Source organism: Mauremys reevesii, linkage group 7, assembly GCF_016161935.1.
Source record: "Mauremys reevesii isolate NIE-2019 linkage group 7, ASM1616193v1, whole genome shotgun sequence".
In the NCBI taxonomy this organism is placed as follows: Eukaryota; Metazoa; Chordata; order Testudines; family Geoemydidae; genus Mauremys; species Mauremys reevesii.
In genome coordinates, this window is record NC_052629.1 from 97,976,036 (window position 1) to 97,988,183 (window position 12,148).

At 42.4% G+C, this 12,148-nt stretch overlaps 1 protein-coding gene across 2 annotated transcripts in view; it reads right to left on the bottom strand.

Annotated features, from left to right (window-relative positions):
- Positions 1 to 12,148, bottom strand: part of SUSD3 (sushi domain containing 3) — a 52,794-nt gene that overhangs the window by 10,156 nt on the left and 30,490 nt on the right. The window contains exons 4-5 of one of the 2 annotated variants that reach the window (XM_039547117.1): positions 10,695 to 10,859; positions 6,201 to 6,622 (exon numbers count right to left, since the gene is read on the bottom strand). In XM_039547117.1, the coding sequence (XP_039403051.1) occupies positions 6,565 to 6,622; positions 10,695 to 10,859 (223 nt within the window). In that variant the 3' untranslated portion in view covers positions 6,201 to 6,564. Of the gene's footprint in view, positions 1 to 6,200; positions 6,623 to 10,694; positions 10,860 to 12,148 lie in introns of those variants that run through there. The other variant, XM_039547116.1, reaches the window with a different exon arrangement.

Sequence of the window (12,148 nt, forward strand, 5' to 3'; positions counted from 1 at the left end):
TTCTGTTTAATGTCCTCCAAAGATACTAATGGAATAGAAAAAGAATGTTATCACAATTTGATGACATATCATCTGCTTTTTCCCCAAATACAGAACAGAAATATTTATTGAACACTTCTGTCTTTTCAGCATTATTATTGATAATTCTGCCCTTTCCACCTAATAATGGATCAATATAATTGTCAGCATTCTTTTTATTCCTAATATATATATTTTAAAACCCCTCCTTATTGTCCTTAACTCTGTTGGCCATAGATTTCGCCTGGTGTTCCTTGGCTTCCCTTATCACATTTCTACAGTTCCTTTCTACTGATTTATATTCATCAGTACCAAATTACGCTTTCTTCTCTTTGTTATATTTTTATGTTTTAATTTTTTTATAGTTGCCTTTACTTCCCCTACAAACCAGTTCTTTTTTTTAACAAGTATAGCCTTCTTCCTCAATTGTGGGATTGTGGCTTTCTGGACATCTAGTAAGATATTCTTAAATGATTCCCAATTATTCACATTTTTCGGATTAAATTCTTCCCTCCAGCTGATTTGGCTGATAATTACTTTAAGCTTTTGTGGGTGTAAAATCGCCAGTGTATTATCTGAATGCAAAACAGCATCCGGACAAGCCTGTTCATGTGGAAAAACACTGTATTTTCAGATAATGGGGGGAAAGGGCTGGACTCCTTCAGGCTCCCCCAAATAAGCCACCCTTGAACTCACCATGGAGAGACATTTCAGACCAAATGATATAAAAGCAGAGCCTGAGAAGAGGGGCCCGATTCTGCCCCCACACAAAGGGCTGCATTCTCAGGTGAGCTGAGGTAGGAGGGCAGCGGTGGCAGTAGGACCCTTTCTGCTCACCCAATCTTGGGGGCAACTGGAGGCCGGTCCAGCTCCTGGCAGAACTTAGAGTAGCAGCATTCAGGCCACACCCCAATATATCACCTATGTGGAGGCGGCAGGACAGGGGGGGTGACACTAAGCCAGGTAGGGTAAAAGCAAGGGGACGTATTAATGAAAACACAGACACAGTGTTAACTCCAGCAGCACTTCCTGCCATTGCTGGAATCTCCTCAGGGCAGATGGGCCTTCAGGGATCTCTTGCAGTCTGGTGGTAAATTGCTACTAACTGTACAGCATTTTGCCCCATTTGATTTTTCCATCAATAGACCTTCCATCTTGATAGCTTTCTGCTGTTTTTAGCCTCGTTTTGTGTCTTTTGTTATGCTCTGCTTATTTTTTCCCCTACTATCAAAACTTTATATGAGCTTAGCTCCTCGCACAGGAAGAAACACCTTCTCTTCTCTCGCTGGGGTAAATCTGCAGCACCATGCTTCCTGCTTCTGTAAAGATCTCTCAGCCATGCTGCCCTTTACCTTAGCATTCTGTCCTCTCGCCTTCTAATTTCCTGGCCTAAATATGTGCCTTTCCTCCAACCCTTTACACAAGACACAGGGCAGTAGAGAACCTGGCCCTTTACAGACTCCAGATTTAAGTGGAAGAGAGAGCACAGCTGGGATTTCTGTGTGGACAAATGTTGGGTGTTTATTTCACTGATTTTGCTTCATCGCTTATACACATTTGCTTCAAATTCCCAAGCACATCTTGTTTTTCTGCAGTCATTTCTCTTGAACATCTTTTTATTGGATATTCCTTATCTGCTTTTTGCTTACTACACTGATAATGTGGACTGACTGACACCCTGTAGTTGGAAAGGACCCAGGATCAAATTTCATGATCTTTCAGAGACACACACTAAAAATAACTTCTGTGGGTGTACATCAATCTGTTGCCCAGCTGCAGAGATGTTGGCTTGGTAATATGTACCAGCTGCAGTGGGTGTCTAATAGGAGGACTTTCAAGTGTAGTCACAGACATGGGCTTTTCCATTTCACTTGACACACTCCTGCAGTCAGTTCAGCTAACTGGTGACAACAGTACATCTGAAAACAAGCAAGAGAGCTGTAAAAAAGAATCCACCTCAAACTCCAAACCCTCCAAATTTCCTGGTTTGAGTTTTTGGGTTGTTGTCAATGTTTCTACATAAATGCAGCATTTCCTCCAAAAATGTTCATGTTAGAAAAAAAAATCATCATATTTATTTGCAGCTCCTTGGGATGCATTACTGAACTGGGTGGACTGGATTTTGTCACATGACACTCCTTCAGGTGGGCTGATTAGCTGAGCCTAATCCCAAAGGGTGAGCAGAAGCTATCTGGGCTTCTCTGCTCAAGCCTGAAGGAGAGAGACAGCAGATATGTTTCTTAAAGGTGATAGAAGGCAGCTGGTCTGCTGTGATCTTCAAAAAATCCCTAAAGAGGGAGAAAGCAGGCCACCAGCCAAAGCCACAGCTCTTTCCTTGTCAAGGAAGGGGCTATCCCAGGGGATAAAATGAGGGGACATGTGCTGAGACTGAGGGAAATGGAGGCTTCCTGTAGTTTGGTTATTTCATACCATAATCTGGATGTTACTACAAACTGAATTCCCACCTAGTGCAGGCTCTCCTACTGCCAACTGTATCTGTTTTTCCAGTGGTGGGGCTAGTGGATGGCACACTCCAGGTTTGGTGGTGGCAAGACACACGCAGCAGGGTGTTCTGAGTTTACTGGATATTTTCATATGCACAGGGAGGATGGTTTACTGTGTACCCTAGCTACTGTAGCGAGTTTCCTATTGTAGTGCCAGGTTATGCATGTTTATTAGTTGATTCTTCTTGAAATCCCTAGAAGAATGGCTGGAATCATTGAAAAGGGGTGAAGGAGAGTGTTGTTTCCGTTTAGCAATCATCGCTTATACACATTTGCTTCAAATTCCCAAGCACATCTTGTTTTTCTGCAGTCATTTCTCTTGAACATCTTTTTATTGGATATTCCTTATCTGCTTTTTGCTTACTACACTGATAATGTGGACTGACTGACACCCTGTAGTTGGAAGGACCCAGGATCGAATTTCATGATCTTTCAGAGACACACACTAAAAATAACTTCTGTGGGTGTACATCAATCTGTTGCCCAGCTGCAGAGATGTTGGCTTGGTAATATGTACCAGCTGCAGTGGGTGTCTAATAGGAGGACTTTCAAGTGTAGTCACAGACATGGGCTTTTCCATTTCACTTGACACACTCCTGCAGTCAGTTCAGCTAACTGGTGACAACAGTACATCTGAAAACAAGCAAGAGAGCTGTAAAAAAGAATCCACCTCAAACTCCAAACCCTCCAAATTTCCTGGTTTGAGTTTTTGGGTTGTTGTCAATGTTTCTACATAAATGCAGCATTTCCTCCAAAAATGTTCATGTTAGAAAAAAAAATCATCATATTTATTTGCAGCTCCTTGGGATGCATTACTGAACTGGGTGGACTGGATTTTGTCACATGACACTCCTTCAGGTGGGCTGATTAGCTGAGCCTAATCCCAAAGGGTGAGCAGAAGCTATCTGGGCTTCTCTGCTCAAGCCTGAAGGAGAGAGACAGCAGATATGTTTCTTAAAGGTGATAGAAGGCAGCTGGTCTGCTGTGATCTTCAAAAAATCCCTAAAGAGGGAGAAAGCAGGCCACCAGCCAAAGCCACAGCTCTTTCCTTGTCAAGGAAGGGGCTATCCCAGGGGATAAAATGAGGGGACATGTGCTGAGACTGAGGGAAATGGAGGCTTCCTGTAGTTTGGTTATTTCATACCATAATCTGGATGTTACTACAAACTGAATTCCCACCTAGTGCAGGCTCTCCTACTGCCAACTGTATCTGTTTTTCCAGTGGTGGGGCTAGTGGATGGCACACTCCAGGTTTGGTGGTGGCAAGACACACGCAACAGGGTGTTCTGAGTTTACTGGATATTTTCATATGCACAGGGAGGATGGTTTACTGTGTACCCTAGCTACTGTAGCGAGTTTCCTATTGTAGTGCCAGGTTATGCATGTTTATTAGTTGATTCTTCTTGAAATCCCTAGAAGAATGGCTGGAATCATTGAAAAGGGGTGAAGGAGAGTGTTGTTTCCGTTTAGCAATCATCGCTTATACACTTTTGCTTCAAATTCCCAAGCACATCTTGTTTTTCTGCAGTCATTTCTCTTGAACATCTTTTTATTGGATATTCCTTATCTGCTTTTTGCTTATTACACTGATAATGTGGACTGACTGACACCCTGTAGTTGGAAAGGACCCAGGATCGAATTTCATGATCTTTCAGAGACACACACTAAAAATAACTTCTGTGGGTGTACATCAATCTGTTGCCCAGCTGCAGAGATGTTGGCTTGGTAATATGTACCAGCTGCAGTGGGTGTCTAATAGGAGGACTTTCAAGTGTAGTCACAGACATGGGCTTTTCCATTTCACTTGACACACTCCTGCAGTCAGTTCAGCTAACTGGTGACAACAGTACATCTGAAAACAAGCAAGAGAGCTGTAAAAAAGAATCCACCTCAAACTCCAAACCCTCCAAATTTCCTGGTTTGAGTTTTTGGGTTGTTGTCAATGTTTCTACATAAATGCAGCATTTCCTCCAAAAATGTTCATGTTAGAAAAAAAAATCATCATATTTATTTGCAGCTCCTTGGGATGCATTACTGAACTGGGTGGACTGGATTTTGTCACATGACACTCCTTCAGGTGGGCTGATTAGCTGAGCCTAATCCCAAAGGGTGAGCAGAAGCTATCTGGGCTTCTCTGCTCAAGCCTGAAGGAGAGAGACAGCAGATATGTTTCTTAAAGGTGATAGAAGGCAGCTGGTCTGCTGTGATCTTCAAAAAATCCCTAAAGAGGGAGAAAGCAGGCCACCAGCCAAAGCCACAGCTCTTTCCTTGTCAAGGAAGGGGCTATCCCAGGGGATAAAATGAGGGGACATGTGCTGAGACTGAGGGAAATGGAGGCTTCCTGTAGTTTGGTTATTTCATACCATAATCTGGATGTTACTACAAACTGAATTCCCACCTAGTGCAGGCTCTCCTACTGCCAACTGTATCTGTTTTTCCAGTGGTGGGGCTAGTGGATGGCACACTCCAGGTTTGGTGGTGGCAAGACACACGCAGCAGGGTGTTCTGAGTTTACTGGATATTTTCATATGCACAGGGAGGATGGTTTACTGTGTACCCTAGCTACTGTAGCGAGTTTCCTATTGTAGTGCCAGGTTATGCATGTTTATTAGTTGATTCTTCTTGAAATCCCTAGAAGAATGGCTGGAATCATTGAAAAGGGGTGAAGGAGAGTGTTGTTTCCGTTTAGCAATCACAAATGAGCCAAGGAAACTTCTCCCTGTTCCTACAAGCTGTGAATCCAAGGCCAAAATAATTTGCCTTGTCCCATGTCTAGTTTGTATTCAGCTGCACAACATCTGTAATTGACTGCTCCTTTATAGGTGGCCATACAGCTATGCTTGGGCGGAGGGAAGTGGTTTCATTTTTCCTTTTGGTTCCCATTACTTTAATATGATCTCTCACTGACACTCACTTTAATCTCTCAGATATCTTTGGCACCCTGCAGTGGAGACTGCCAGCTTTTATTAAACTTCCCTTTGCTAATATTCAGGCTTGTGCCTGTCCACGTGTGGTGTGTAGCTTGCTTGGCTCACCTGCAGAGTCATACTTTTCTAGCATCTGTTAAACAGCCAGCAGGGATCCTGGCTGTGGATGAAGGGGGAATGTTGGTGTAAGGGTGTTATCTCCCCGGGGCTGTTATTCTGGAGTAAGGTAGAGTGTGAATTTAAAGTGGAATATCTATTCCAGAATAACACCACGAGTGAAGACTAACTCTGGAACAGCTATTTTGGTCAATTTCCCTGTGCAGACAACCCCTAACTACCTCTGCTACTGCCCTTGCATCACAGGTGCACACACCTTTTGCTGTTTGTATGGGCATCTCTCCTCTCCTTGGACTGGGCTCCTCCTGGACTGATGACCTTGTACGCCTCTCTGTAGGTGCAGCTGAGGTTCACTCACATTGCTTTGGGCTGTGTGCATGGCCCAGGGCCACACTCCGGCCCCCATGTCTTCATCCAAGGTAAAGTATCCCAACTCCCTTTTCATTGTGCCCCCTGCTATACACCATTAACACACACTCTCTCCTTCCTCCATCCCCTACCATCAAATCCTGAGAAAACAAACTTTTCAGTCCCTTCTTATGTGGCACATCCTCCCTGTAAGTGGCTGTAAATTATTCAGGTACTAGTCAGCCATCGGAATATTACAAGAGACTGGGCATGTTGCCAACATATGGATCTTAGAGGCACGTGGCTTTATTAAAATAAGTATTAGTAACCACCATACTGTTGCTATCTTCCAAACAGCAGCTGGATGGCACAGATGGCAATTGCTAACATGCACCTCACATTGACTCACATGCTGATCTCACGTACGTATGTGCATCTCTCCCATCACTTCCGTGTGACTTGTTCACGTGTATCCAAGGTCAGAATGTGGCTCCTTCCATTAAAGGCAACAGCTGCCAACCCACACTATATAGTTGTCACACTGATTTCCTATTCTAAGCATAGGTGAAAATTGCAGGATCACTCTGAGAAAAAGCTTGATGCTGCCTTGCTCAAAGTTATTTCATGAACCATCAAAAAGGTCTGTTCTGTCAAATAGCAATGTGGGGGTTTCTTCTTTTTTTTCTGAAACTATTTTTGTTCCCAGATCTAAATATAGAACAAACAATCTTTCAAAGAAATTTCAACAAAGACAGAAAAACCTGTGTACTGCACCATTGTCCAGTAAGAATGCTTTTACTAGCCAGAAATAGGCTAAAGATATACTCAAAAGGTGGGGAAGGTGTCTTAAAGAAGGTGCTTTCTATCTCCCAGCTACTTCAGTTGTTTGCAGTGGTCTTGGAGCCATATTGGTCCCACTGTTTAGAGAGACGCGGCTGAGGTAACATGTTTTATTAGGCCAACGTGAGAGAGACACCAACGTCTGTTGGTCCAATAGAACATGTTACCTCAGCCTTGTCTCTCAAAGGCTGTATCTACGCTGGAATAAAAGACCCATGGGACAGCTATGGCTGGCCCACCTCAGCTGACTCAGGCTGCAGGGCTAAAACTAGCTGTGTAGATGTTTGGGCTCAGTCTGAAGCCCAGAAATCTGGGACACTTGCCTGAGTCCAAACATTTACACAGCAATTTTGCAGCCTGGGCCCCGAGTCAGCTGACCTGGGCCAGCCAGTGGTGTTTAACTGCTATGTAGATATACCCTATGATACTTTAAGTATCATGCAAAGGAGCAACTGCTGTGATAGAATTGACTTTCTTTGGGGAAAAGAATTCTTATCATAAAACTTGTATAAATCTCCCAGGCTCCAATACTCTTCCCTCAGATAAACACATGCCTCATCTCTCAGCTTCTCTGGTTAAGTTACAAGAGGGAACCACTTCCCTTTGTTATCTCACATAAAAAACCACACACAAACATTCTGCAGGAGGGGGGAAAATTCATGCAACTTGTGATCCATTGAGGGTCTATGTGTTGTGTGTCTTGGGCATTAAGAAGAGCAGGGAAAACCCAAACAATGAGCCCTGTTTTTAAAGCATAATTCCTCACTAGAAACAATGGGAAATTCTGATTTACAATCAAAGGCCAGATTTTGCCAAGAAGCGGATGTTTTCTCAGGGAATAAAGTCAATTATGCCAATGATCCCAAAAAGGTAATAGTGACTTTGGTTGGATTTGCTTTTACTTTGTCCCTGAGCTTAGCAATTTCCTGCACTTAGGGTTGAACGCCCCTGGCGACTGATGCACTGGCAGGAAATACCCCAAAATGAAAGTTGCCCACGTGTGTATTTGCATTATATACAGAAAGGAAACAATGGGGAATGCTAGTACCTCATTTGGGGTCTTTAATGTTCACCCATCCTATAATACATCAGCCAGCTTCCGTTTGCACTTACCTAGCCATCCTTTGATACTGCCTGGCTGTTAACAGTAAGCTGTGGTTAGGATGATAAGATGTGGCTCTGTCTAATCCATTATACAACAAATAAACCTTCAAAGTGACACATAAAGCTGGCATATCATTTGTCATATTCAAGGTTCATTTGCCACATAATGCATTAGACAATTCCCACATCTCATCCAATGCACACAGATCCATTTACTAGCATTAAACTGTAAAAATCTATAGCTTTAATAACATTTTATGGAACGGAGAATATAAATGTACCACTGTAAGTACTTATGGAAAAGTTTGTTTGGTTTGCATTGTTAAAAGGTCATGCTCATCCCTGCAGTAACTCCAGGATAGAATCTTAGGCAATGTTCATAACTGCCCAAACTCAGTCAAATGCTTTCCAGTTCCATTTAGAAGAAACAGCCTTTCTGAACATGAGTGGTCATTTGCAACAACCAGGCTTTTAGTTCAAACCTGGAGATCTGGAAACAATTGAAATCTAGTTGATTTTTTGTTATATCTGAATAACTAGTCCTCACATGCTGGATGCACGTTGTCTCTGCATCATTGAAATACAGTGGAAATTTGATTATCTGAATCCTGATTAACCAGCACTCTGTCATCCAAAGGTAGGATACATCTGCCAGTATTTGCTTTGAGCACAGTAAGTTTACTATGTGGAAAGGTTGCAGAGTTCATAAGCCCTCCCAGCCCTTTGTTTTCTTCTGCAAAGTTTATAAACTCTCCACTTTCTTAATGAACTAACAAACTCATTTTCAGACCTTATAAATGCTGTTTATTTGAACCTTTGCATATCCAGTTGACTTGTATATTCCCTGTTATATTCAGTTAAGGACGGAGGTGCAGTATTTTGTAAACAGAATGAAAGATTTTTCTCCATACAATAGCTTAGATAAGAATTTCTAAGGTGCTGGTAGCTCTAATGGAGCAATAACCTTTAAATTTAGGAACTGCTGGATTATACATTTTATTTTAAAACATTCTAAAAGCAGATTGTGTTTTTACCCTGTGTTTACACTCCATCACATGTAGCTGTTCAAAATTACAAATTAGTTCTTAATCCTTTTGAAGAGCTGGTTTAAGAGTACAGTCACCATTATAATTAGCTTTAGGAGTCTTTCTAAAACCCACCAAATCTAAAAATTGATTAAACAGCCATCAGACTTCTGTTTACATGCACCACTTTAAAATAATGTCTAGCTGTGGAATGGAAGGTGTTTTATAAGCTGTATAAAATTGCTTTCTACAGGTAACCATTACAAATCATAGATACTGCTATAAGCAAAGTCTGTAAAGTGAGCAGCGAATTAACAGTAAACAGGAACTGTAATATACTGTATATTGCATATTAGTGCTAAGCAATAGCAAAAGGATAGTTCAGTGAAATGAGACAGAGAATGATGTGGGTGGCACTGGTGAAACTGAGATTAGAATCTGACATACGGTATTATCATTTTCCTTCACGTGGCTCTGCTCTTTAGTTTATACCAGTAATATCGGTGTAACACATCTGGACAAATTCAGAGGTGAGTTGAAAGTGGTGTAATTTTCACCACCTCTCAGCCCCCTCAGCCTGTGTGGTCCATCTTGAGACAGTCTGTATAGTCCCTTATATACATTGGATGAAATCCTTGCCTCACTGAAGTTAATGGCAAAACTTCCTCTGACTTCAATGTGGCCAGGATTTCACTCACAATTATTGATGGTGTTTGTACTGCAGTAGCACCCAGAGGATCAGGGCCCCACTGTGCTAAGCACCTGTACAATAAAAAGATATTCCCTGCCCCAAAGAGCTTGCATCATTATTGAGGGATAGGTTGTGACGTTGCTGATGCACACTGAGTGGTATTCTATTGGCTCTATTGACTTGTGGTACTAATGCAGTCTGGCCCTCAGATTGACACCCATTAAACAACAAGTAGCTTTGACTCCTCCGCTGCCCTGCCAGAAACCATTGAATGCTGCCCAGAGACGCACTATCTTCCGCACACATCGGCCGAGAATACTGACAGTCTGGGAGGGGAGCATGCCACGTACAGTGGTTGACTGAGTCTCCTCTGGCCCGAAGCCCAGGAAGCCATAAGGTACACAGTTTGCCCTGGTTTAACTAAAGGTATGTTTTTAAACCAATGTCGTTGAACTAGTGCCAAGCCCTGTATGGACAGGCTTATACCAGATTCCAACTGGTTATATCGACTGAGCTCGTGCCTGGAAAGGTACTGACGCAGGCTCAAGCCAGGTTTAAACCCGTAAGTGCATCCACACAGGCCTCAGCACCAGTTTCACTAAAACTTTTAATTAACCTGGTGCAGCGTTGTGTGTAGACCAGGCCTAACCCAAAGGCATTGAGGACGGGACAGAGAACGGCTATAAGGGCTCAAGGTCATGCTGGTTTTCATACTGTCTCAAAATCTTGTCTTTGTGACATTATTAATTGCCACAGAAAACAACCAATAACATGAAACCTTTAGGTCTTGATGCTGCAAGGTGTCAAGCACCCTCAGCTCCCACTGATTATAATGCAAGCGGAGGGCGTGCAGCACCCTCCCAGCATGCACAGCACCTCCGAGGTGTGCCCAGCATCTTGCAGGATGGAGCACACACAGCTTGGAACACAAACTGCAAACACCATGAACTTAGACCAGCTTGTCGTGTTTGGCTGGAGATCGGTGTTACCTGTAACCAGACAATACACTTACAACTTTTTTTTTTCTTCTGAGACAACTTTTCACTAATTCTCTTTCTTCTCAGATCTACTCAGGCAAACACATTCAGAAATACAGCGTATTGCATTTTAATCATCTCACCTGCCGAAGCCTTCATTGTCATATGCCAGGTTAGTCCCATCATCAAATACTGGTTTATTCCTGAAGTGTTTATTATTGTTGTTATTTCTGCCTTTAAAACCAAAATAAGCAGCTTGCATGTTTTCCAGTTCTTCACTTCTGAGCTGGTACCACAGTTGCATATCCCTGTAAACACAGCTCGGTTAAAATCTACAGTCAGGGCAGACATTTGTACAGTAGTTTAGTGCCTATGATTTAGGAACACATGAGCTTAAAATCATCCTGCCTGAGGAAAGCGCTAAAGCACATGCTTAACTTTAAGTATGCACCTATAACCAGATGCAAGTATATGCCTTCCTGAAGAGGGATGCTTTCTTCAACTGCGGCTCAAGATAGGATAAATCTTATGCTTGAAAATTTAACCCAAAGTTTTGTACTTACTGTAAAAAAGCATACAATTCTGGGCAATCCCTTATGGGGCACTTAGAATGGTTCAAAGAAACCTGTAGAAGGGTTATTTTTATTCAAATCTATAGATTTTTAGAATAATTTTCAGAGTCCTATTGATTTAATCCCTATTAAATTCCAGAGGACGTTCCCATGAGGAATGAAGTGCTTCCTAGGCCTGTTCAGTTTGGGTATGACAGCAACCCATGCTTTCCCTCCTGGGTCCATTAGATATTTCCCTAAAGTTTAACTTCTAGTAAAAGCCACATAGGGTAGGATCCTGTGCCCCTTCACAGAGAAACGCTCATTGACATCAAAGAGAGTCACTGTTAAAAAATTGCTGGCACCTTATGGAAAAATGAAAACTGTTTTACTCTGAAAAAAATCTGCAGTACTGTCAATTTCATGCATTCAAACAATAAATTAAACCTCAAAAATCATTATTTTAAAATTGATTTCATGAGATTAAAACAAACACATTTGGGGCTTGTTTTATTTACCCTCTGTTGTCTGACCCCTTAGAATACCACTCACGTCACATTTTCAAGTTTTTCTCCACAACCACGAGGGTTAGAAATGGACTTATCTTGGTTTTAAAGGAAACATAAGATTCTTACAACATCACATGACTCCAGATGCTGAGGCTTTAAGGAAAACACCACATATCACAAGACTTGTGATAGAATTTTGAGAGTTGGCAATTCTGATTTTGTTTTGCTTGGCCCTTGTTTTTTTCAGGATGTAATCCTGCTGGAACCGACTGAAGAAAATGGGAGTGCTGCCCATTGACTTCTGTGGGAATAGGAGTGTAAGGGAGCTAAATTATCATAAGGATGCTAGAATTTTCTGGGATCTTTGGCCTTTATTTCCTCTCCCCCAACAATCCCCAACCTCACTGTGCTAACTTGTATTCCCTCTGAGCATCCTAGCGGCCACTCTCTCCAGGACGTGTCATTGCCACTCCAAGATCAGAGAGAGGGAGGTTTCTATCATGTGCCACCAGCTGCTCTCCCCACTATGGGGCTAAG